The sequence below is a fragment of the Euleptes europaea genome, chromosome 13 (assembly GCF_029931775.1).
Source record: "Euleptes europaea isolate rEulEur1 chromosome 13, rEulEur1.hap1, whole genome shotgun sequence".
In the NCBI taxonomy this organism is placed as follows: domain Eukaryota; kingdom Metazoa; phylum Chordata; class Lepidosauria; order Squamata; family Sphaerodactylidae; genus Euleptes; species Euleptes europaea.
The window spans coordinates 37,518,702-37,544,728 of NC_079324.1; the positions used below are offsets into that span (position 1 = coordinate 37,518,702).

General features: G+C 46.3%; 1 protein-coding gene across 1 annotated transcript; it reads right to left on the reverse strand.

The window, feature by feature from the left end:
* Positions 1 to 1,586: 1,586 nt before the first annotated feature.
* On the reverse strand, positions 1,587 to 25,298 carry SLC6A14 (solute carrier family 6 member 14). The gene is made up of 14 exons (XM_056859911.1): positions 25,235 to 25,298; positions 24,208 to 24,370; positions 22,022 to 22,153; positions 17,130 to 17,294; positions 15,652 to 15,790; positions 12,476 to 12,608; positions 10,737 to 10,877; positions 8,748 to 8,976; positions 8,030 to 8,155; positions 5,978 to 6,096; positions 5,687 to 5,786; positions 5,225 to 5,334; positions 2,431 to 2,598; positions 1,587 to 1,767 (listed from the first exon to the last, which is right to left on the reverse strand). The coding sequence occupies exons 1-14, from the start codon at positions 25,280 to 25,282 to the stop codon at positions 1,618 to 1,620; spliced, it is 1,923 nt and encodes a 640-aa protein (XP_056715889.1). The 5' UTR covers positions 25,283 to 25,298; the 3' UTR covers positions 1,587 to 1,617.
* Between the last annotated feature and the right edge of the window lie 729 nt (positions 25,299 to 26,027).

The following is a 26,027-nucleotide window of genomic DNA, read 5'->3' on the forward strand; positions in this document are numbered from 1 at the left end:
ACACCGACTGAGTAGTGATTGACTACAGTGCCACATGTGAAGAAACGATTTGGCAGTTGTTCTGTCACATCCTGCCCAGTTGTGAGGAGGATTTTACCACACATACTTCCATAGTCAGAAATACAGGGCACAGAGCATTTGCCAAAGTCCTTTAGGATCTTGTTGGAGCTCCACTGGACAGAGGAAGCTATCCTACCTCCATTTCATCAGGGGTCACCTCAGAGGGCAAGAGAGAGGTGCTTGTTCCCTGTGTAAGGCCCAAGACTGTGTTCTCTTTCAGACCACATAGTTCAAATTCAAGGCTCCGGTCTACTGACTGCATCCTAGCTGTTGCTGAGGCCCTTTCTGACACAATTTCTTTTCTGCCTCTGCAGGAGACAGAAAACAGAGCTACGAGTCCATGAAATAGTACTTAGAGGTGGAAAGTGGTGTCAGTGTTGCATGAAGAGTTTTAAAGAATGGTAGACTAAGAGGAAATTAGGCAGTACGTGTAACATTCTGAAGAAAAATTACACACACACACACAAAATGGAACAATGATCCATATGTGGAAAGAAGCTCTGCAATGCAAGATCATCAAGAACATCAACGTCAACACCAGCTCATGCTGAGATGTACCTCCTATAGACTGCAAGACCAAAACACAGTGGATATCACCACAGCCTGGCTGGCCAGCCAGCCATGCTCAGCCCTCTGGGTATATCCTACGTTGCACGTACGCTGCAATTCTGCAAGAACACAGAAAAATTCTAGCCCTTATACCTGAGGTTGAGCAATTATTGCTAGAAGCTGAAGAAGAGGCTGAATAAGATTCTCAGCAGCTAGGGGGTGAGGTTTCGAGGGCTGCTGTTCCCAGGGCGGCAAAATGAGAATAAACTATGCAAAATCTTACAAATTAAAGAATAAATTATATAGATTCAGATGAAATGATGCACATCATCATCTTTCTTCGGTATACAGATCTGAACTGCTTGTATGCAGAATTGTGTATTTGTGCACTTAGCTCTTGGAACAGGTTTATTCAGAAGTAACTCCCACTAAGTTCAATGGTACTTACTTCAAGGTAAGCATTGCCAGGATTGCAGCCATAGGCACTTACGTGGCTGCTAATCATTTTGCTATATTACAGAAGTGCATTCACCAGCATAATGCCCCCCGAGAGGTATTAGAGGAATGTGGTTTTGGTCAGGCAGAGGATGAAAGTTCCAACAGGATTCATGCAAACTCGTGCCTTGCAAGGACTTTGGTGTGGCAAGGCACTAGGCACGCCCCCGACACGGACTGAGCTTGAACACATCTGGAATCTAGAACTATGCTTGAATCACAAGCTCTGGATACCCGCCCCACTCTTTTTCCATGCACAGCATGGACCCAGTTTAAGCACCGTTTGAGAGGACGGGGCTTTGCTCGCAACCTGAGCACATCCTGCAGCTGTGCAGACTGGCGCAAGCTAGGCTGAAGAACCAGTCTCCAAGCTCCACTGGCTTATCCGTTGCTCTGTAATAGAATGTACAAGTTCTCTGAATAAATAGTATGGCTTCCATTTCCATCCCATTATTTTCAAACTCATGGGTTTTTTTTTTTTTTTAAAGTCAGCACTTGTACCCCGACACCTCTTCATTCCAGCTTGTGTATGTAGGCATCTACGGTTGGGATCTCGATGTCTTTCTCCTTGACAGGATCGATCATGTGGCTGTACCTTTCTCCACGATGGCATGCCAGGGCAGGCCCCCAGGTGTCTGCTGGCTTGCAACAGGTGACAATGCGCTGCAAAAGTGGGGAGAAAGAGAAGTTGGGCTACTTTAGAGGCATTGTTTTAGTAGGGAGCTATGGGAGGTGGGGCCTTGACCTGGATGGCCCAGGCTAGCCTGATCTCATCAGATCTTAGAAGCTAAGCAGGGTCAGCCCTGGTTAGTAACTGGATGGGAGACCACCAAGGAATACCAGGGTCACTATGCAGAGGAAGGCAATAGTAAACCACCTCTGTTAGTCTCTTGCCTTGAAAACCCTACTGGGTTGCTATAAGTCAGCTGTGACTTGACAGCGCTTTACACACACTCATGGGAGGTGGGCATTGCTAAAACTGGCTACTATGCAATGTGGTCACTTGCAGCAATGTCTTTAAAAGAAGATTAGACAAAGTTCACAGAAAAGTCTATCCAGGAGTGAATCAATTGAAATATCTGACTGGTACTGCCTCCCTTGAGGTGGGGCTGGAAGCAGAAGATGGGAGGTACCACTTCAGCCTCTTTCTTACCAGAACTTTGTACCAGCCCCAAACAGTTTACTTTTTAAATGACTGCATCATTCAAATAGAACTGATTTTTGTGCAATTGTTCCCAAGTCTGAAATCAGAGCACATCTTCCTGGGAGGCCTTAGTGGGAGCAAAGGAGCTCATGCTTTGACACGCACTGTTCTCAGACACTCACCCGCCATAGGTTTCCTTTTGATTTTATGATATGGTAAACTGCAACAATGGGAATCCAGATGAGGCAGAACATGATCATGCACCAGCCGATGGCAGATCCCCAGCTGGGGTATTCAATTGAGCCATATGAGGGAGATTCAAATGTGACCAAAGACCAGACCAGAATTGCCTATTTGGAAAAACAGTAACAGAGGGAGAAAGGCATAAGAGTCAAACTCGAACACACGAACCTGCCGTATAGTGAATTAGACCATTGGTCTGTCAAGGTCAGTATTGTCTACTAGCAGTGGCTTTCTAGGGTCTCAGGCAGAGGTCTTTCACATCACCTACTACCTGATCTTTTAACTAGAGATGGGACCTTCTGAATGCAAAGCCTACACTGAGTCACACTCACAGCCCCTTCCCTAGCCTGGCTCAGCTGGGCTGTATAATAAAATCTGAAGCCGTGTGCGCAGCTCCAAGAAAGGCCTGATCAGGCCCTTTCAAATCCTGAATCCAATCAAAAAAGAAATGCCAGCATTTGAGCCTCTCTTTCACCAACCACCACTACTCACGGCCTCCCCAGGCCCATCAAGACTATATTGCGCTGGCCATCTTTACCTCACCACTGCTATTAGGGTTGCCAACTTCCAGGTAGTGGCTGGAGATATCCCGCTATTACAACTGATCTCAAGGTGACAGAGATCAGTACCCAAGAAGAAAATGGCAGCTTTGACCATTGGGCTCTATGGCACTGAAGTCCCTCCCCTCTCCAAACCCTGCCCTCCTCAGGCTCCACCCCCAAAATCTCCAGGTATTTCCCAACCTGGAGCTGGCAACCCTAACTGCTATTCAAAACATACAGTAATAGTACAAGCATACCGAGCACATTTAAAATGGCAAGGTGGTGAAGATGGTGGCATCAGTGTGACGCACGAAGGAGGCAGCATGGCAACTGAGAGATGGGACCGAGGACAGGCAGAGGATCCAGAGGCAGTAGTGGCAGGGGTGTTAGATCTCCCACTCACCTGCTGGCAACCTGCTCTTTCCACCACTGCTCCTTTGGTTGGTGGGGGGGAAATATTGGCGGAGTGTGCAATGTCACGTCACTTCCAGGGAATCCCCAAAAGTGATGTAATATCTCTCTAGGAATCATTGGAACTCTTTGGTTTTTCAACAGAGTTTCCAGCAATTCCTGAGTTCCACTCAGAGGCTCAAATCCTCCTCATCGCCCATATTTCATATAGTTAAGAAAGCTGGGGTGGGAGGAAGAGCTGACTGTTTGCTAGTAGTCCCAGATGAACAGCTGATGTTTGGCCAGTGGGAAACGAACGATAGGCAATGTCTGCTTGGCAGCTGGAAATCTTCCCCCCACCGCCCGCCGTTGGAATGTGAGTGACACCTCTCAGAGCTAAGGGAAGGGGAAGGTAAAATGGTCTGGAGCCAGAATTTGAATTCAAGTAGAACAGAATGTTTAGCTGGAGGGAACTTACTTGGGGTGCAACCCTTGGGTGGAGGGAGGGAGGAGAGTTGCCTCAAGTTGTTCCCTGGGAACCAAGGGCAAGGGCTATGCCATTGCTTCCAAGAGGGCTTTGCTCTTAAGTGCAGATAAAGAGACTCATCCAAGCGAAACAAAAACATTTACACTCGTTCTGGACTTCCTCATCAGGTAGGAATACACAACCATTTTTTTTATTAACCATGTGGAGGCCTGACATTTAGACAGAGGTCTGAATTGCTTGCTCTTGGTGTTATATTTTGGAGGCTTCTGCGTCATTCAGATTTGACCAGCAGGTGCGACAGCCAGAGTGGTGTTGGGGTTAGAGTGTCGGACTAGGATTTGGATTCAAAATCCCCACTCTCACATGAACTTTACTGGATGACCCTGGGCTAGTTACTGTCTTCAGATTGCCAACTGGACGGGGGGGGGGGTGTCCTGTCCCTTTACCAGTTTAGTGAGTGGAAATGGGTGCTGAAGTTTGTCATGACGTCAAGTTTAATAACCTCACTTGATAATTGCTTACAGATCCAACTGATATTAAAGGGACAGCTAGAGGGACCATTTTAAAAACTGGCAACCCTGCTGACTTTCCTTCAACCTAACCTACCTCACAGGGTTGTTTTGAGGATAAAATGAGAGCGGAAGGGCCAATTTTAGCTCTCTGGAGAAAGGGTAAGCGTTCTAGACGGATATTTTCTGAAGTATCTGAAATGCAAATATGATTGTACTCTGGCACCCAAGTTTCCAGAGAGTAAATTAAGCTAGGTAAACTCTTTACTACTGGCCAGTTTATACAGTACATCTATCACAGGCATATTATAAGGATATCTCAGTGCCTTGGACTTCGTATTCTTGGCTTGTGTTTGCAGAGGGCCAAGGAGAAAATCTTCCCTTAACTCTGTCCTGCATTCCAGCCCAACCCCATGATCAATAGTAATTGTTTCCTCAGTTTAGTAAGAACCACTCAGAGGTGATGCCGGCACTGGATCTTCTTAAGGAGGAGAATGGGTGAACCACTGTAGGGGTGGCAAAGAGGAAGGTATCAACTAGAGAGTGGAGAGATAGCACAGCATAGTGGTTAGGGTGTTGGACCTGTTTATCCTAGGTCCTAGTCCAACACCCTAACCACTATGCTGTGTTATCTCTCCTCTCCACTCTCTAGTTGATACCTTCCTCTTTGCCACCCCTACAGTGGAACATCCATTCTCCTCCTTAAGAAAGTAGATTTGTACTAGATTGGGCATCTGGACTTTGCTGAACATTCCCCTACAAAATTCTCACCCTAAAATCTGAAATGGTGTTACTGGTTACTTACAAGCAGGAGAAGAGGGGTGATGAAAAACCAGCATGACCTCCACCACAGCCAGAACCAGAAACTTTTCTTCCCAATCATCATTTCTACGTCTTGGATAAATCGGTTTCCTCCTATACAAAGGAACCAAATAATCTGTCAGTCATTTGGTGGTTGTGATCAGGGCTGCAAGATACATATAATTTCATATCCTCCAGGGGGCATTGTACAGATTTTCTCCATTTGCCTGGTGTATGGCCAGAACAAAATTTGAAAACAAAACTAGACAAGAAAATCTTTCTATCTGGAGCTGGCTTGAATTAAGAGATTGTTAGAAGAACAGTGTTCTTCTAAGTGTCTCTTGATTGAGCCATCTTAGAAAAACTTGGCCTAGTGCCATTTAGCAAGTTAAGGTTCTGCAAGAATTTTTCTTTAATTTTAGAAGGACTTCTTTTGGGGGGTAGTATCTCCACATAAATTATTTACCATAAATCCAGCAGATTCCCACTAGTTCAAGGACAGCTGCAAAAAGGATTCCCCAACCGGCACAGAAATGGTCCACTAAATTGACCCAGTAGATTCCTGCCTGTGGAAACAGCAAGGGGAAGAGGGAAGGTAAGCTTTGACACACAATTCTCAAAATGTCCTGAGATGAGAAGTTCTCAGTGTTTGTCCTTGTGGGCTTCCATACTTTCAAGGAAAAGGAAAGTGTTGCTCAAGCCTTGCACATTTTGAGGCAATGCTTCTTGTCTTGGAGATAACGGGTTAACATCCTACCTGCGTGACGCACACGAGCCCGAGCAGAAAGAGCAGCAGGCATAAGCCCATGGTCACTGGGATCCTCATCTTTTTCATCACCTGGGGGTACAGGTCTTGGATGGTTGTTGTGATGGTTTCTGCAGGATGAGGGGGCATTGTGTTAGTGTGATGCTACGAGGTCCTTTGAGAGCCACTGCCTGGCTCAGCACTGCACACAATTGGTTGTGAAATCCCTCCTTAAATGTCTATGCTGGTTTCCCATTCCTCATCTTGTCCTCCCTTTTAAAGCTCTGTGTGGCCTTACCACAGACCAATTTGCCAGCTCCAACATTTCACAGCTGAAAATAGGATATTCTTGTGTATTACTCTTCTTTCCCCATTCTCTCTCTCTCTCTTTCAGTGCTGGTTGCTATGTTAATTTCCCAAGGAATGACCTGCCCTGTGCAGGCACCTGAAGCAAGGGGGTTAATAAACTAACCAGGACAGTTTCCTTAATTAAAAAAAAATTAATAACAGAAAGTCTAATGCCACCGTGGATCTGCCTGCACTTATCAAATCACGAAAACTCCTTCAGCAACATTTACTGTCTAGATAGGTGGGGGTGGAGAGGAAGGAAAGGGAATCTACTGTGGTATGAATAGGGTTGCCAACCTCCAGGTAGTAGCTGGAGATCTTCTGCTATTACAACTGATCTCCAGCTGATAGAGATCAGTTCACCTGGAGAAAATGGTTGCTTTGGCAATTGGACTCTTTGGCATTGAAGTCCCCCCCCTCCCCAAACCCTGTCCTCCTCAGGCTCTGCCTCCAAAAACCTCCCGCCAGTGGCAAAGAGGGACCTGGCAACCCTAGGTATGAATGTGTGCACACAAACAACATTTTAGAAAGATATCTCCAAAACTGAGACAAAACAGGGATAATGGACCAGGTACTGGAAACAAAAAAATAAGGATTTCCCCTATTAAACAGGGACAGGACAGTTGGAGTATCTAACCCAACTAGTGGATCATCTAGCCCAGCATGGCCTTTCCTAGTTCAGCAGAGATAATTTCCCCAAGGCTTTCCCCAACTCCCCCGTCTTCTCTGTTCCCATAACATTCTTGACACTCTTGACCTTTCTTCTTCCATATCCACCATCCCTCAGCTTCCCAAGGCTTCCTTGTTTTCTTAAGCAATCCCACCCATTCTCCCATTTAACCCCTTGTGCTTGGAATACCATTCCATAAACCCTATTTAGTGCCACCGTCACTTTTTTCACTTCCTTCAAACCCTTCCTTAAAACCCATATTTCGACCATACGTCCCTGGGCTCAATCCCCAAGTCTTCACCCTACTATCAAAATGAAGTCCCCGTGTCATTATGTATTTCTGAGTGTGAGAAGCTCATAAAATATAAGGTCAATTGGTTCTCCGGAAACCATTAACAAGTGCCATCTATGGAATTTCAGTCTCGTACCTATGGATAACTACCAGATGGCTTTCTGTTTTCCTTTGGGCCTATGAATGTATCAGTGACGACCACCGCCATATTGTTATTTACATGGAGTTGAGACCCATTTTTGACCTCCAACCACCTTACACGCATGCTTCTTACACAAAAGAAAGGCAACTTCTAGCCAGCAATGCCAAAGGTCACGATCTCCCAGCATATGGTACTTCAGTTTCCTACATCCAACAGTATGCTGCTTCAGAGTACAGGGGTCTGACCCTCAGGAACAGGGCAGATTGGGGGTCTGTTGTAGGGTAATAGGTAAAAATCTCACCCTTTTGTTGGCCAAAATTATATCTTTGGACTAAACTCATGGGGAAAATAGCATTCAGTCAAAAGCCCTTCATCATCTGACAAGGAGTTCTTAACTCTCAGTCAGATTAAAGTTTGGAGTGTATTCAGTGGGTGTTTGCCCAGTAGAATGGTCCAAGTATACAGCTCAACAGACTGTGCAGTGGCAGACACATCCTGCAAGGTGCATCATGCAGGCTTTCATTTTGCTTCAGTAGGCACACAGCACAAAAATCACAAGAATTGCAGTGAACAGGAGCTAGGGCAGAACAGGTTCTTTCAACCATTACTCACCTATTGTAGCAAACTGAGAGTCGAGGCCCAAGAGCAGAAGCATGAAGAAGAATAAAAAGGACCAGAGAGGAGCGACTGGCAACTTGGAGAGAGCCTCCGGATAGGCAACAAATGCCAAATCAAACCCTGCCAATGAAGAAGAATCAGTTGTGATGTTAGAAGACAATACAAGGGTCTTTTTCCATGGATGTGTGCAACTCAAGGTCATGCCATACATCAGGGATGGCCAGTTGTTGGCCTGTGGGAAGCATCAGTCATACGCTTGATTATGTTTGGGCCCGCCACACCAGGTAGTGTGCTGGTTCACCACTGAGCTCAGAATACATAAAAACATAATAAGTGGGTATGTGAATTAGTCCCAAAGTTCCCCTGGTCCAGCATCTCCTGTTTCTGACAGTGGCCAGCCAGAACCATCCTCCACTGCTTGCACCTCCTCAACTGACACTGAGAATCATGATGCCTCTGAAGCTCAGGAGAGGACAACATGAGAACAAAAAGACCTTTGCTTCCTCTGCCCTTGCATCTCCCCCCCCTACTCCCATCAGGTTGAAGAGAGAAGGAAATTCCCACTGCCGACAATTCCATCATCATTTTATTTCTCCCGTTTGCTTCTAGACCCATTGCGCTTTTGCCACGACAGGTGTTCACTACACACAAATGGCCCAAGGGCACCTCTACAGCACTGACTGGAACTGTCTGCAGTCATTGTCTACCTTACCTGAGTCGACAACTTCCGAGACTTTCTTGTCTGCCATGAATGCCATGTGTCCCAAGATGGAGAAAATGGCAAACCCGGCAAAGACACTGGTGAGGCAATTGGTCACGCAGACGAAGATAGCATCAGAGTAGCAGTTGTTGTGGAACTTATTGTATGACGAGAGGGCAACCAAACCTCCCCATGCAACAGACAGAGAAAAGAAGATCTGGGTAGCTGCATCTTTCCAGACCTGAAGGGAGACGGAAAAGACAAATGTTTTTACATTTATAATCTCTATGACTTTAGGTTTCTCAAAGATGTACGCAATTTTTTTAAAAAATTGTGTGAAATAATTAAATAATGGTGGTATGTCTAGGTCTTTCCCCATATGATCAAAGCATTTTAACATCATTAGCTTAGTAATTGTTACAATCACCTTGTAAGGTAGGCCAGTACCATGATCCTCATACTTAGGGTTACCAACCTCCAGGTGGGGCCTGGGGATCTCTTGCTATTACAACTGATTTCCAGATGGTAGAAATCAGTTCCCCGAGACAAAAATGGGTGCTTTAGAGGGTGGAGTCTATGGCATTGTACCCTGCTGAGGTTTTTGCCCTCCCCAAACCCTGCCCTCCCTAGGCCCCACCCATAGCTGGCAACCCTACTCATACTGCAGACTGGGGAGAAGGATGAGAGCGAGAGAACAGATGGTCTAAAGCCACTAGTAGCTTTGTTGAAGCACTGACTTTTGTCTCATCACTTATGCCCCTAACCACTAGACTCCTCTAGCTTATCTGATCTAGTGGATGGTGTTGCCTTTGTAAGCGAGAAGTCTGGTTTCAAACACTTGCATGTCTATGGATTCACTGGGTGACCTTGGGCACACTGTTCTATATGGCCAAGTGGGGATGGTTTTGAATTAATCCGCCAGGCTGTTTCAACCACCCCTCCCATTTCCCTTTTGCTTTGATTTTGCCAATTGAACCCATGATTTTTTTTCACTTGGCATCATTTTCTGTTTCCTCTCACTGAATTCTCTCTGAAAATGCCGGTCTGTGTCAGTGCTATTTGCATGTCTATGGATTCACTGGGTGACCTTGGGCACACTGTTCTATATGGCCAAGTGGGGATGGTTTTGAATTAATCCGCCAGGCTGTTTCAACCACCCCTCCCATTTCCCTTTTGCTTTGATTTTGCCAATTGAACCCATGATTTTTTTTCACTTGGCATCATTTTCTGTTTCCTCTCACTGAATTCTCTCTGAAAATGCCGGTCTGTGTCAGTGCTATTTGCGGACCATTAAATAAGAACTAGATGTTTTAGGTCTATTATACATGTGTGTGTGTGTGTGTATCACAGAAAATGACCGTGCAACATGTATACACAATACAACCAAAACTACAGAAACTAGAAAGAATTGCAGAGACCAAAAACACTCTCAAAAAATAAACGTATATATAAAAAGCCATATGCAATCAGGACCATTTCCCCTTCCCTAGGGCAAGGCTGGAGCCACCGGAGGTCATACCTGGACCCAGACCAGGAGGGGCCTCTGTCCTGCTCAGCAGCCCAAGTGCCAACAGCTGGAATGAGAGCTCTGTTGAGCCGGCCAATGGGCAGAAGGTTAGGCTCACTGAACTGACCCCAGGTCTGATCAGTCCACAGGCTTCACACTTCCTAATCAACAGAGTGCACAGGTGGGTTGCCAGCTCCTGGCTGGGAAATTCCTGGAGATTTGAGGGTGCAGCCTGGGGAGGGTGGAGTTTAGGGAAGGCAGGGGCCTTTAGTGGGGTGTAATGCCATAGAGTCCACCCTCCAAAGCAGCCATTTCCTCCAGGGGAACTGACCTCTGTAGTCTGGAGATCGGTTGTAATTCCATGAGATCTCCAGGCCTCACCTGGAGGCTGGCAACCTTGGTGCACAGGCCATGCCCCTTCCTCTATGGCTGTTTCATTGCAATGCCTGAGGCTGCCCTTCATCGAGCAGCTTCTGTCTGCCATGTGTACCCACCTCTGCCTCCATAAGCTTGGTGAAATTCGACTGCCTTCCAATATAATACTCAATGCCCTCCTGGGCACCCTCCAGCGTAGCGCCTCGTACCAAAAGCACGATGAGGATGACATAGGGGAAGATTGCTGTGAAGTAGACAACCTACAAAGAGAGAGGAGACAGTGACACTGAGATAGTGGTCTGAGAGCAGGATTGCAAAGAAAGAGGGCTGATTCTTCAATGAAGGCTGGGTGGTGTCCCCCCCCCCCATAAATCAGCAAATGACTTTGACCACTGCTCCAAATAAGAGATGGAGAACATCTTGTGCCCCTCAACAAAGCGTGAAGACCCTCTGGTCCCTCAGTCAGGGTGAATTCACACAACCATCCATCTGGTCTTAAATCAATATCAATTGTTCTTTTTTAATCCTATCAACGGGGTGGACCTGTCTTGCAAGCAGCTCTGAGTATTTCCAGCATATCCAAAATGTTCTGATGACTTTCTAGTCACATATTTTGTTATCATTGTTTCACATTATAACACACTGGTATAGATTAACTGCTTATCCTCCCCCCAAGATACTTCCATAGATGAGATTCCAGTGGAATCTATGATCCAGCATTTGAAACCATCTCCAGAACAGTCTCTCCAATAAAGGAAACCGTTCCGATGAGACGTGCCCACAGAATCACTTCCCAAACCACCATATGAGCGCCAAATACCAAACCAATTTGGCTCAGCTACATTAAGTGCTAGTTTTGAGCGGGGCCACTCCTGGAGATACTTCCAAGTGGTTGCATGAGGAAGGGTGTTGGCCCCCTTGGTTTAGGTTAATCATTGTGCTCTTAAGCTGTCATAGAGCTGGCCCAACTGGTTCTTCTGTTGCACTCCAAGCCTTCCTGTTGCACCCATAACCTCCCACCAAATGCCCATGCAGCCTCCACAGGCCTGCCTCTTTTTCGGCCAAGGGAACTCCCTCATCTCTTACAGAAGCTGTCCAAGGCGTATGTGTTATATGCAGTCAAGTAGTTTCCAATTTATGGCAACCCTATGAATTAATGACCTTCAAAACGTCCTGTCATTAACAGCCTTGCTCAGGTCTTGCAAACTGAAGGCCGTGGCTTCCATTACTGAATCAATCCCTCTCATGCTGGGTCTTCCTCTTTTCCTACTCCCTTCAACTTTTTCTAGCATTATTGTCCTTTTCAGTGAGTCTTCTCTTCTCATAATGTGATAATAGTATGATAGCCTTCTAGGGAGAATACAGTTTTTTTTTAAAAAAAATCCTGAGCAAAAGTATAGAATGTATCTTAAGAACATAAGATCTCACATTGGAACAAGGTGACAATCTTGTAAATTATGCCAGTTGGGGAACAACACAGGCTCATACTACATATGCTCCTACAAAAACACGTTCAGCCAGTGGATGCTGGTTCTCTTGGATACTTATTTTAACTTTTTTTCTGCAGCGTGTGGTTTGGCGAACTTTCTTGAATAACCCAGTGCAGTCAAAAACAATCTTTTAAAACTTTATGGTGTGTGGCTTGACTGACTTTCTTGAACAATCTGGTGGCGTTTGCCTTGCAAGCACCTTTCTGCAATGCACCTGACCTCTGTTGATGTCACACTGAGGTCTGGATAGCACAGGCTGGTTGAGGAGAGGAAAGAAGAGGGGCCAGATCTTTAGTGGACACTCATCATAGAGGCCTGCCACAAACGGCCTGCCTGACCCTTCGAGCACTGCGGCTTGGAGAAATTACCTTTCCTGAAGACTTTATGCCTTTGAACAAAGCTGCTCCCACAATCAGCCACGAAAGGAGAAGGCAGAGGGCCAAGTACCACACTACGTCCCCTGTTTCACCTAAGCCAGATGAACGCTGTAGGGCCTTTTTGCTGGAAAAATAAGGGGGAGGGGAGCATAAGCAAGGATTCCACGGTTTCGAATACAGAACAGAGCACTCCGTGCAAAATTATGGATTCAAAAGGAGGAGGCCAGGTGCCCTCTGACAGGTCTTGTCCAGTCCCAGGTCCCTGTTTGCCCTGGGACTGTTCAGTTTACCGAGTATGGGTTTTAAATGTCGGGGCATCATCTAAAAAGAAATGACTATCAACACAGACACTGCAAACTTTGTCTTGCTCATGACTGTTGATCACAACCCTACCTGCTTGATTGAACCCTACCACGGTCCCTCTATCCACTGTTGCATCCTAGTCCTAGGCCCAGATTGTGCCTGCCAAATTTGAGTCTTGACTCTTGTATCTTGTAAAGGCCATTTAAATTGTCATGGCAATAGCACACCATGAAGCTGATCTGAAAGCACATGAGTCTCATTATTGATTTGCACACCATCACCACAGTGTTCACACCTATATGTGTGCACACAGGGTGTGCCACAGTGTCTCATTAACACACACCCTGTCAGGGTTTAATACTTTAATCAACAGACAATTTGTGTGGTGTATGCCACAATGAATCATACTTAGAAGAGCAATGGGGTGGCCCAAACACCTGCACATTAAATAGGCTCAAATGTTCTTGAAAACAGAAAACTATTCCTCATGTGGGTGCAAAATTATGGGGAGGGGCCATTGTTTAGTGGCAGAGCATCTGTTTGGCATGCAGAAGGTCCTAGGTTCAGTCCCCAGCATCTCCAGTAAAAAGGATCAGGCAGCAGGTGATGTGAAAGACCTCCCTCTGAGTGACTGCCAGTCTTAGACAATACTGACCTTGAAAGACCAGTGGTCTGTTTGGGGAGGGGCTGTGGCTCAATGGTAGAGCGCCTGCAGAAGATCAGAGGTTCAATCCCCGGCATCTCCAGTTAAAGGGACCAGGCAAGTAGGTGATGTGAAAGACCTATACCTGAGACCCTGGAGAGCCGCTGCCAGTCTGAGTAGACAATACTGACTTTGATGGACCAAGGGTCTGATTCAGTATAAGGCAGCTTCATGTGATTCAGTAGAATGCAGTTTCATGTGTATTTGTATGTTTATTTTGAGCAAGGACTTTTCTGATATGAAGTTGATGGGTAATAGATTCAGGATGGACAAAATGAAGTACTTCAATCAATGAGTGATTGAAGTATAGTATTAACTGCCACGGGATGTACTGATGGCCAAAAGCACACATGGCTTTAAGAGGGAATTAAAACAGATTCATGGTGGATGGGTCTTATCAATGGATACTAGTCATAGTGAATAAAGGGACTCTCCATATTCAGAGGCAGCAAACCAGTGCTAGGAGGCAGCATCTGGGGAAAGCCTTGGCCTTTATTCCCTGTCTGTTGGCCTCCCAAGGCAACTGATTGGCTGCAGCGTGAAACAGGATGTTGCACAAGATGGACCACTAATCTGATTCAGTGGGGCTGTTCTTAGGTTCACACAAAATGGATGGCAAAGAGCCCCAAAAGGATCTCTCCAAACAGGGGGAATGGGCATTAAAATGGCAAATGAGATTCAATTTGAGCAAGTGTAAATTGATGCATTTGGGGGCAAAAAATTTGTGCTGGCAGCTACAGACCAAGAAAGGGATCTTGGGGTGGTAGTGGATAGCCCGATGAAAAAGTCAACCTAGTGTGTGGATGCTGTGAAAAAGCAAATTCTATGCTGGCCATAATTAGAACAGGACTTGAGAATAAAACGGCCACCATCATACTGCCCTTATACAAATCTATAGTGAGACCACATTTGGAATACTGTGTATAGTTCTGGCCACTGCACCTGAGAAAGGATATTGTAGAGCCTGAAAAGGTACAGAAAAACAACAACAAAATGATCAGTGGCTAGAGGAACTGCCCTGTGAGAATCACAAAAATGCTTAGGGCTGTTTAGATTAGAAAAAAGGCAAGTAAAGGTAGACATGATAGAAGTCTATGCAATTATGCATGGTGTGGTGAGACAGGACAGGGATAGGCTCTTCTGCCTCTCTCATAATACTAGAACCCAGGGTCATACACTGAAGCTGAAGGGTGGAAAACTGAGGACAGACAAAAGGAAGCATTTCTTCAGATGGCACATGGTTAAATTGTGGAACTTGCTGCCACAGGATGTGGTGATGGCTACCAACTTGGAAGGCTTTACAAAGGGTTAGGATTCTTCCCTCTGCAGTGTTACTTTGAGATGGAATTTGGAATGGTGCATGGAATCCATAACTGCACAAATAGCACAGCATGCTGCACTGAAATTTAAATACAGCTTTCTATTATTATTAATAACTATTTACTATTTAGGGAGGTTAAATCTTGCCTTTCTATTTTTACAAGCTTTTAAAGTGGCTTAAAATGGTGTGAATAATAACAATCATAGTGAAAAGAAAGCTTTGTTACAAATGATTTCTGGGTGGGAGAAACACTTTGGCATTTGCTAATTACTTCTGCGTTTGATGCCCCTTTTATTAAAACTCAGATGTGATAACTGAAATATGGTGTGAGTGTGCATGCGTGTGTATGCATGAGAGTGGGGGATGAAACCTGTTTGATTTTTCATATCAGAAACATACAGTATATCATATTTAATCCCAGGGCTACTTCCCTCATTTTAAAAAATTGCCATTTTCAAGCTTACAAAATCTGAAGAAGTTGAACGGATAGCAAAGACGAAACTGAGCCAGTACAGGCTGCTACAGAGTAAGAAAGCAGCTGAAGTGATCCCTCCCATCTTCTGAGTTGAGTCCCCTGAACGAGATAGAACTGGTAAGAAAAGTAAGTTATTTTTTATCCCTGAAGGCTAGTATAGTGAACTTGGATCTGGAAGACCCCTGATATTCAAGTCCCGTTTCTTTTGAGGCCTCATTATGTGATCTGGGCAAGCCCCTGAGTTCCTCATCTGTAAAATGGGAATAACGGCATCCTTCCCTATGACTCTGGAATAGCACTGGTGAAGCACTGTGCAAATGAGAAGTAGTCATTAAATGACAAACAATAATGGGTGTAATACTTACTTCCAATATTGTTCGCTGGGAACTTGGGTGTTTACAAACTGTGAGGTTCCATTCAAGCAGGTGAGGTTCTGACTTTGGACCCAAGAGTAGTTGGCATGGACAATGGTGCCATCTTTCTCTGTGGTATTGCATGAGCGCACTGAAAGAACAGAAGGCAATATTATATGGTACTGGAGAAAGAAAAGATTGACTTCTTGTCGCAAACATCTTTTTAGTCTTTTGATTGATGAGTTTGTTTAAATTATTATTATGAAGCAAAATGCCTTTCATATTCATGTGTGTGTACAGACAGTGTGTACACTGTAGAGCGCGCCCTCTGTACATAGATGCACATTGCACCTACTTGTGGCTTCCCTGTCAGAGAAGGCTGAGAACTAGGCATTGGAGGGCAGGTTTAGCCCTCCCTGGAACAAAGTCCACAATAGTCAGCTCTTGCCTATCAGTGTGAACGACCTGTACTCAGGGCCACCATTTGAGGAGGAGGCTAAATGTCTCTGAGGACCTCAGCCACTGATCACCCCGCCTTCTCCTGATTGCACAGATAGAGCAACCTCTTCATCTGCATAGATCCACCCTGCTCTTTGTTTTTTGGTCACGTTAAAGTGTGACAGACCACTGGCTTCTTATATACAAGCTAGCCAGGTGTCTGTAAAAATGATGTGTGAAGTTTGTGTGGAAATGGGAGGGACTGGCATATTTAGGGTTGCCAGGTCTGTTCGCCACCAGAGGGTGGTTGTTGGGGCAGAGCCTGAGGAGGTGGGGTTTGGGAAGGGACGTCAATGCCATAGGGTCCAATTGCCAAAGAGGCCATTTTCTCCAGGTGAACCAATCTCTATTGGCTGGAGATCCGTTGCAATAGCAGGAGATCTCCAGCTACTACCTGGAAGTTGGCATCCTTAGACATATAGCCAGACAGAGCCCTGTGAGAGTGTAATATATATCATAGTATCTCACAGTACTTTGCGCAGAGATGTGTTCTGCACATGGCATGGCATGGGGTCTCTGTTGGGGAGGGCTGGATCACCAAGTACAAAGAAAAGAAGAAACTACTCTCATACAACATTATTCCTAAATCCAGGACTCTATTTTTCTCCTTAGGGGTAAATGAGAATAACACATTTACCCGAACAAATGAAACAATGAACTTGGACACACCATTTGGTGTGGGCTAAATCTGCCTCAGGAGACATCTGTCATTAAGAACAAACCAGTCCTGCGTGCATAATCCTGTCCCTTCACCTGCTCCACCTCATTCCTGGTTCTGTTCTGACTCAGACTAGAGCGTGACAGATTGTTGGATCTGGATTATGCACAAGTGCTGAAAGATGACCTTTCTCTCCTCTTTTGGGGAATCCCTCTAGGACCAGAAGTGCACGGTTTAACAACAACCGTGACTCCATTTAATGTAAATAATGCGAAATATTGTAAAGGATTATAGGTCAGGATGGGGAAAACAGCGTATTGCTAATGCAGCCTACCAATTGGAGTCTTGCTGCACAATTCATCAGCCCATTCCGGATCACAGTCTGCCCAGGGAAGCACACTTCGGAAGGAGGCAAATAAATAGTAGAGGCTGTAGCCGATTATGACATTGTAGTAAATGGTCACGAATGTCGAGATCATCACCATTGTGACTCCCACTCCTAGAGGGAAAGAAAGAAGATGTCTCACCATCAAAATGGAAGGTTGGTCCTTTTAAAATGTTTCTTTGTCACTTCCCCAGAACTAAGCAGACTGGGATATGGGAGGAAATAAGGCATATTGAGGGGGGGGGGGTCTGCCCTTTTCACCTCCCATGGACTCCCAAACCATCCTTTATTATTTATTCCAAAACTTTATATGCTACCTCTCTGGGGAACTGCTTAAGACAGCTGTCAAAGTAAAAACAATAAACAAAATTACAAAAAAGCAGCAGAGCGTTAGCATTATGGATAAACAAGCCACAAAAACAACATCCAGCAGCCTAAAATTATATTCATAAAACACACTAGGCCATAAAAAAACCAGCTAAACTATGGAGCCTCTCAATTAAATTCCTAGACACAAAAAAAAAGAATCACTTTGGCCTGGTGCTTAAAAGACAGCAAGGTAGGTGTCAGGCATCAGCAAGCCTCAAACGGAAGGTGCCACCTCTGAAAAAGCCCTGTCTCTGGTAGCCACCTACCTTTCGTCTGCAGGTGGGGGCACAGAGAAAGCAGGGTTTGGGAAGAGAAACTTCTGCTGCTTTTCCCAGGAGGCCAGCCCACAAGAAACAGAAGTTGTAATGAGTAAATCTAATAGACCAAGAGAGCAATCCTAAACAGATCTACTCAGAATCCTACAGGGCTTACTCCCAAGCAAGTGTCCTTAGGATTGTATTCCTCCATGCAGAGTTAGTGGCTGGTTCGAGACTTATTGATAATGCTAGTCAGATCTGCATGAACTGAGTCATCTTTTGCATGCTGTACATGTTACAGAGTCCTTGTGTCTGCCTCTTAAGGTCCTCTCGAATCAGAAGAAGAGTTGGTTTTTATATGCTGACTTTCTCTACCACTTAAGGGAGAATCAAACCGGCTTAGTCACCTTCTCTTCCCCTTCCCACAACAGACACCCTGTGAGGTTGGTGGGGCTGAGAGAGCTCTAAGAGAACTGGGACTAGCCCAAGGTCACCCAGCTGCGCACACCTGGGAATTAAGTTCTGAGCATGCAACTCCCAGAACACAACTGTTGACAGACAAGACACGTGAGACACATCAGGATTTTGTATAGTGTAAGTTGGCCCACAGTGATTGACCCGTGAACTGGCCATCAGCGAAGAGCAGGGGCAGTGTCCTGAAGGTAGCTTCTGTGCAATGGTTGGTGGGAAATTTTCTCATTTAAGGACAGCAGCAGTTGAAAAATGCCAAGCAGGTTTGGGGTGGTTCTTCTTTTGGCAGAGTGGAAATGGTTGCAGGCAACATTTATTTCTGCCAAAACCTGAATTGAGCTGTGGGTGTTTCTCAGACCTCTTCAGACTGGCCAGGAACCTGCCAGTATTTGGAGGCACTAATCCCTTCAGAGCTTGTCTATTCCAAATGATCAACAAGGTTTAATTGTTTTTTAAATGAAGTTTCCTTGTTCCTCCTATAATCTACTATGAAGGTCAGAAGGACAGCCTCTGGATCTTTAAAGCCAACTTGCTCTCTTCCGTCAAACAGAAGTAGTAAGAATATAAAGGGAAGCGAAGATCAGCTTGCAAAAAAACAGACTTTCTTTTAAACACAGCAGTAACAACCAAAGCACTAAAACCTACACAGGGGTGCTTCAGAGCTCTCATGCCTCATATTTTCTGTTGATGTGACCAGTCTCAACCATCCTGAGGCTCATCTTCACAGGGACAAATGTACCATACCTCTCTCTTTCTTACAACTTTTCAAAGCAATGATCTTTCCTTCTGAATCAAACTCAATGTAACAATGACTGAGGGTCAACAGGAACCAGGGTCAAGCTGATTCAGGCCACAGGTGGCACCAGGTCAGGGGGAAGGTGGATATGCATCATAACAACAACAAGAGTTGGTTTTTATATGCTGACTTTCTCTACCACTTAAGGGAGAATCAAACTGGCTTAGAATCACCTTCCCTTCCCCTCCCCACAATAGACATCCTGTGAGGTATGTGGGGCTGAGAGAGCTGTGACTTGCCCAAGGTCACCCAGCTGGCTTCATGTGTAGGAGTGGGGAAACCAACCCAGTTCACCAGCTTAGCTTCCGCTGCTCATGTGGAGGAGTAGGGAATCAAACCTGGTTCTCCAGGTCCACCACTCCAAACCACCACTCTTAACCACTACACCATGCTGCCTGCCCAGCTATGATCAAAGGCCTGTGTTTGTATTATTGCATGTTAAAATGCTGTTATTATGCCAATAAAAGTTTATGAATGTATGTATGATCAAAGGCCTGATTTAAAAATGATGCTGGCTGGGGCAAGAGAGCACATCTGGGGGACTGTGCAGTTGCACAGCATTTCCATGTAACCTGGGCTCCCACCCATGCAAAGCAGCTAAGGTAAAGGTAAAAGTCCCCTGTGCAAGCACAGGGTCATTCCTGACCCATGGGGTGACGTCACATCCCGACATTTCCTAGGCAGACTTTGTTTACGGGGTGGTTTGCTAGCGCCTTCCCCAGTCATCTTCCCTTTACCCCCAGCAAGCTGGGTACTCATTTGATTGACCTTGGAAGGATGGAAGGCTGAGTCAGCCTTGAGCCAGCTACCTGAAACCAACTTCCGTTGGGATCAAACTCAGGTCATGAGCAGAGCTTGGACTGCAGTAGTGCAGCTTACCACTCTGTGCTATGGGGCTCTTGCAAAGCAGCTACACGTGCTTAAATAGAACACCAGTATAATACCTTCCTGGACATAAAGGATAGGTCTATCAATGCCTATTAGCTATGATAAGTAAAGGGAACCTCCATATTCAGAGGCAACATCAGGGGAAGGCCTTGGCCACTGTGCCCTTTTTATTGGCCCTTTAGGGCAACTGGCTGACCTCTGTGTGAAACAGAATATTGGACAAGATGGGCCACTGGTCTGACCCAGGAGGATCTTCTTATGTTCTTATGACTGTGACCCATACCCACCAGCAATGCTAACTAAGCAGGTATAGCTTTATGGGTGAGTGCTTTTGTCTTGCCAGCATGACACTGAAATCGACCCTCATGTGCCTCCTTGGAAAGGTGAGGCATGCTTTCTCACTACCACTGTTACCTCTCATGCCTAACACAGGACAGTAAATCTCCTCTGTGTATTTCGAAGCTTTAGACTCTACCTTTCTATTATGAAATAATACTCAAGGTGACTTACAGCACAGAATTGCAAAAACAAAAAACCAAGTGAATGCTAAAAAAATGTAAATGCCAGAATAACGTCAATAAACCACAGTGACTGGCAGCAACCTCATACATAAATAACACAGCAACAAAAGTTTTAAAAAAAACAGCTTAAAAACCCAACTCAGAGATAATAAACTAGCTATCAGTGATAAAACCAGCAATCAGTGGTAACTTCAGATAAAATCCACAAGTATATATTAGAATAGCACAGAGTCAGGGAGACAAGACAATTGAAAGCCTCCCAGCAACCCTTCCCCCAAGTATTGGGGAAGTCAGGACTGAGAAGTATTGATGAGTCTCATGGGAAAGGGAATTCCATTGTATGGGGGCCAAAGCAAAGAAAGCCCTGCTGCAAGCGGAGAGAAGGAAGCTATGGCTGCCTGTCCATGGCCTGGTCCCATTGCCCAGCCTCTACTACCCCCATTGTGATACACTGGAGAGCTGCTTTGCTGCAGCAGTGGACCGAGGGGTGCAAAACAGGGCTGGGGTGCCAGTGGTGTGGAGGAGTCACCCTTGCTTATCCCATTTCACTTGGAGCTATGTAGCTCCTTTACAATGGCAGCAGCCCACTGTCAACAAGACATTGTGTGAATGCCAAGTCCCCCAGGAAACAGCTTTCGGCTGCATCGTGTTTCCATCAGCCCATAGAAAGTGGCAGATGTGTTTGCATTTGGGAAGGTGGCATGAGGCAAGGCACGGTTCTTTATCACCACATCCCTCACCACCTCCTTGCTCTTTTGCTGCCCATTCTATTTTTTTCCCTGAAGCCTTTCTACTTTATGGGCCATCTCCACACCACAGGGCGAGAAACTGAATAGTGGCTTCTCTGGAATGCATTTATAACCCACCCTTCCTCCACGAAACTCCAGCCCGGGGGAAGTTCTCCCATTCTGTCCTCACAACAGCTCTTCAAGGTAGCAATGGATTCAATGAGAGCTGGAAGAAGGTCTCCCTGGTCCAAGTCCCACCACTCTCTATCCCTTGAACCACATCAGCTGTGCTTTCTTTCTCTGGCCCCCTTGCTCTAGCCCAGCGGTTCCCAAACTTTTTGAGTCATGGAGCACTTTTCAGGAGAGAAGTTCGACACGGAGCACTAATTTTCACCTAGCACCGATAGGGCCGATATGATGGGTGACAGATGGCAAACTTTGAGTTGGGCACAATGAACGCTGACTAGCCCTTTATCATTACTGCTTCACAGCACACTGCAGGAGCGAAATAATTTCTACTCGATACTTACCTACACACAGTTCATGGCTGAAAAAATTCACAATTTTGAGATCTTGTCACATTTATTTCATTTATTTTTCTTTCTAGTCTCTTCACGGAGCACTAGGAGATGTTTCACAGAGCACCAAGTGCTCCGTGGTACACAGTTTGGGAACCACTGCTCTAGCCTGTGTACAACTGTGCTATCCACCAAATTGGAAGGCTACGACCTTTCCCAGGGAGCTCATGTTTCTATTTCAAGTTTATCTTGGCAACCGGTAGAAATCAATATGAGAATGTAACAACACCGACCTTGTAAAAGGGGTAGAATCCTCCAGATGGAAATGGGTCCTAAACTGGCAAACTGCCCCAGGGAGCATTCCATGAAGAACAAAGGCAGCCCAGCCAGCGCCAGCATGATGGTGTAAGGTATCAAGAAGGCCCCTGCCAAGAGAGCAAAACCCACATGAGGCTCCAACCTGCTTCTGCTTCATATGTTCGTGTAAACACAACACAATGCAAAGCTGTAAAAATCAAACGTGCCAGCTTATTAAAGGAAATCAAAGCCTTCTCTTGTTGTGATTGGCACAGAGAATAACAGTGGCAAAGAATAAGTAAATTGTCACCTGAGATGGGGCCAGCTTCTGTTGGCATAACATTAAACCAGCATTAGAGTTTTGCGTAATTCTGAACTGCGCATTGACTGATGTCAGCAGAAGTTAGCACAAATACTAGACAGTTCGGGAGGGTTCCAATGAGAGAGCCTCCCAAGCAGGACTTAGCTCACACACATCATGGAAGACAGTAAACAACACCCCCAGTCGTAGAAATGCAGGGAACCAGGATGCCACAGAAAGAAGCCTGCGACAACAGAGACCACACTGGCCGGTCTGTTGCAATCCCATCCTCCTCGCTGCTCACTTCAGTGTATCGTGCATGTGACATTTCCACTGCACGTGTCTTCCCTGGTGGGTGAAAGGCTGCCTAGAATAATGCATGAGTTATCACGGCAAGGCAGCACTTCCAAGCCAACCAATATCTGGGGCGTGGACTCTTGCCTTTATAGGTGAGGAGTGCCTTGCTGGATCAGACCATGGGCTTGATCATTTGAATTTAAGAAGAGTCCCGCAGGATGAGATCAAAGGTCTATCTAGTCCAACATCCTGTTTCCCACAGTGGCTAACCAGATGCCTCCAGGAAGCCCATTAGTAGGGTGCAAAGGAAAGAGCCCTCCTCTGTAGTTGCCTCCAGCAACAGGTATCGAGTGATATATTGCCTCTGAACATGGAAATGCCATTGAGTCACCATGGCTAAGAGCTGCTGATAGACCGTCCTTCCTCCATGACTGCCTGCTTCCCTGTCAAATTGGCCTAAGCCAGTGGTCATCATCATATTTTGCAGCAGCAAATTCCATGAGCGAATTATGCATTGCATGAAGCGCACAGACATCTTTGCCACCACAGCTGCTCATCGAATGATGTGCTTTCAACAGAAACACACGGGTGAAATACTCCCAGCTGTGGACCCCAACATCACCAGCTGCAATGTGGCATCGGGTTAGCAGTTCTGGAACTGAAACCTACACACTTTTTTTTTTTGACCCAACAGCTCACAGAATCAAATCTCTGCGCATTTTAGACAGAAGAGTTAAGGCCTGGATGGTCCCTGTCAAAGAAGCCCAGCCCTTGGCTGAGCATCCAGAGAACTTCATGTTTCGTTTAGAAAAAGAAAAAGAAACTTCTGAGCAGTGCAAAGTGCAGAATGTGAAAACTCTGAAGCTAGAAAGGGATTCAATAGGGTTTCCAGTGTGGGGGCGGGGGCTGGGTTCAGATCCCTGCATAGCTCATTGCCTCTCCCCATAACTACCAAAAGCAGAATAAACAATGGAGAAGAATCAAACATATGCAAATATGCATATATAACTAGTCATGCAACATGTACAATTAATCGCCCACAAAAATTATAACGAGCCTGCCATTGCTTATATATTCATGTGAATCATTTGTGTCCTCATATTTGTGGGGGGGGGGAGCAGAGAAGAACTGCCATTAGCACAGCTTCCTTGCTGGATCACATGGATGTCAGCTTAACTCACCACAGGTGACCAAGCATATGGTAACCTGGGAAAGGGGAGACAGAAATGTAACCCTCTATTGATAGTCTGCCTAGTACATTTTAAACACACTTCTTCTCTAAAGAGTTTAGGGCACTGTATATTGTCTTCCCTTCCACTTTTTATCCTCACAACAACCTTGTGAGGTCAGCTAAGAAAAGGCAACTGACCCAAGGTTATCCAGCTTCATCACAAAGGGGGGATTTAAATCTGAGTCTCCCGGACTTGGTTAGATGCTTGGTTAACCACTATATCATACTGGGTCTCACACAACATGATAACATATATGTACAGCTTTTAACAATAGGACACTGAAAGTAATTTTCCCAAGGCAGTTCTCAGAAAGTCTCCTTGGTGAGACAGAAAGTGCGGGAAGGATTCCTACCTCCGCCATTCTGATAGGTCAGGTATGGAAACCTCCACACATTGCCCAGACCGACAGCGTAGCCGACCATAGACAGCAGATAGTCTGTTTTGCTCGACCAGTTGCCCCGATCGGTATTCTCATCATCTTTGTCAGCAATGTTCTCAGTGGACAACGTGAATGCCTTTGGGGAGGAGAAGAACAGAGACCCTGGTGACCAAAAGAAAACAACCGCTCCGGCATGCACAAATGTTTCCACCAAACACAGATGCCCATCTGGTCCTGCTACTCAGATCAACACTATTACTACTGTGTGGGTAAAGGGCCATCAAGTCACAGCTGATTTATGGCGACCCAGTAGGGTTTTCAAGACAAGAGACATTGGGAGTTGGTTTGCCATAGCCTGCCTCTTCATCGAGACCCTGGACTTCCTCGGTGGCCTCCTATCCAAGTACTAACCCTGCTTAGCTTCCACTGGGGCTAGCCTGGCGCATCCACCACCACCATTACTATGACTGTTACTACTAGTAGTTATATTAAAGGCTGCTGCACCCTCTCTGCAAAAGAGACGGATCCCTGCTCAAGGAGATCTAAATAGGGAGAGGGCGACAAGCCACATACTTTCTGCTGCCAGGAGGGTAGCTCGGGATTTGGCCTTCCTGCGTATTCTACCAAACCGTCTTGGGTCACTCCTGCTAACAGAGAGGTTTTGCCTTGGGTTCGCTGCTCTCTGAATGCACCTTTCCCCCAGCCAAACGCTCAAAACTCAACAGTAAGCCCCCCTGCAGAGTTTAGAGAATTCAGATGGGGGAAATGGGCATCGAGAGAAGGGCAAACCCAAGGCAAAACCTCCCGTGCGTTTTCGCCCAGAGTCGCCTCTCTCCCCGCCCCGTCGATGCTCGGAAGCCGGGCAAAAGAGCACCTGTCGCGCGGGTCCCGGGAGCGCAGAAGAGAGAGCCGCCAAGACCGAAAAGAAGACGGCGACCCCCCCCCCGTCCCGCCCCAGACGCCCTCTTCCCGGGCCGCTCCCCCCTGGCCCGCCTCTCACCTCCTTCTGGCGGCAGCGCAGGCAGGCCGGCAGGCTGAGCCACCCCATCTGTGCGCTCCGTCGCTGGACTGGCGGGCTGTGCGCCGCTCCCCCACGTCGGGGCCGCCTTTATAGGAAAGCCGGCCCGGTCTCTCTCTCCCCCCCCCCCACCTCCCCGGGAAAGTCTTGCAAGGTGGAGCTCGGAGTGGAGGAGGAACAGGTGGGTGGGCGGCGGCGCCCGTCCCGTCCCGTCCGCGGGAGAGAGGGACGAGCCCAAGGAGGAGGGAGGGAGGGGGGCCGCTCCTCCGTCCAGCCGGCCCCTTCGATGCCGGAATCTCCCCTGCGAGTCCCAGATCACCCCTTCCCGCCCTTGGACTAAGCATCCTTGCAGCCAGGCTCTCTCCCTCCGAGAAAGCCACCGCGGGTCCTTTGTGCTTTTCCTTCCTTCTCTCCATCCTCCCTTTGGGCAGTTTTTCTGCGTGTCTCTTCCTCCAGACGTTCTTCCACAGGTCCATTGTCTTTCCAGTGCCCATGTTCATGTCTGCAAACGTCCCTCCTACATTGTGTAACCAAACATAGATCTTTCTTTCTTTCTTTCTTTCTTTCTTTCTTTCTTTCTTTCTTTCTTTCTTTCTTTCTTTCTTTCTTTCTTTCTTTCTTTCTTTCTTTCTTTCTTTCTTTTCCTCCCTCCCTCCCTCTATCAATCACCCTTACAATTCTTCTCCAAAATATAATGTTCTGCAGAGTCTGAAGCTTTCGTTTTTACCCCTTCCAAGAAATTACTGAAGATCACCCAGGGTTTCGGCAGGAAAAG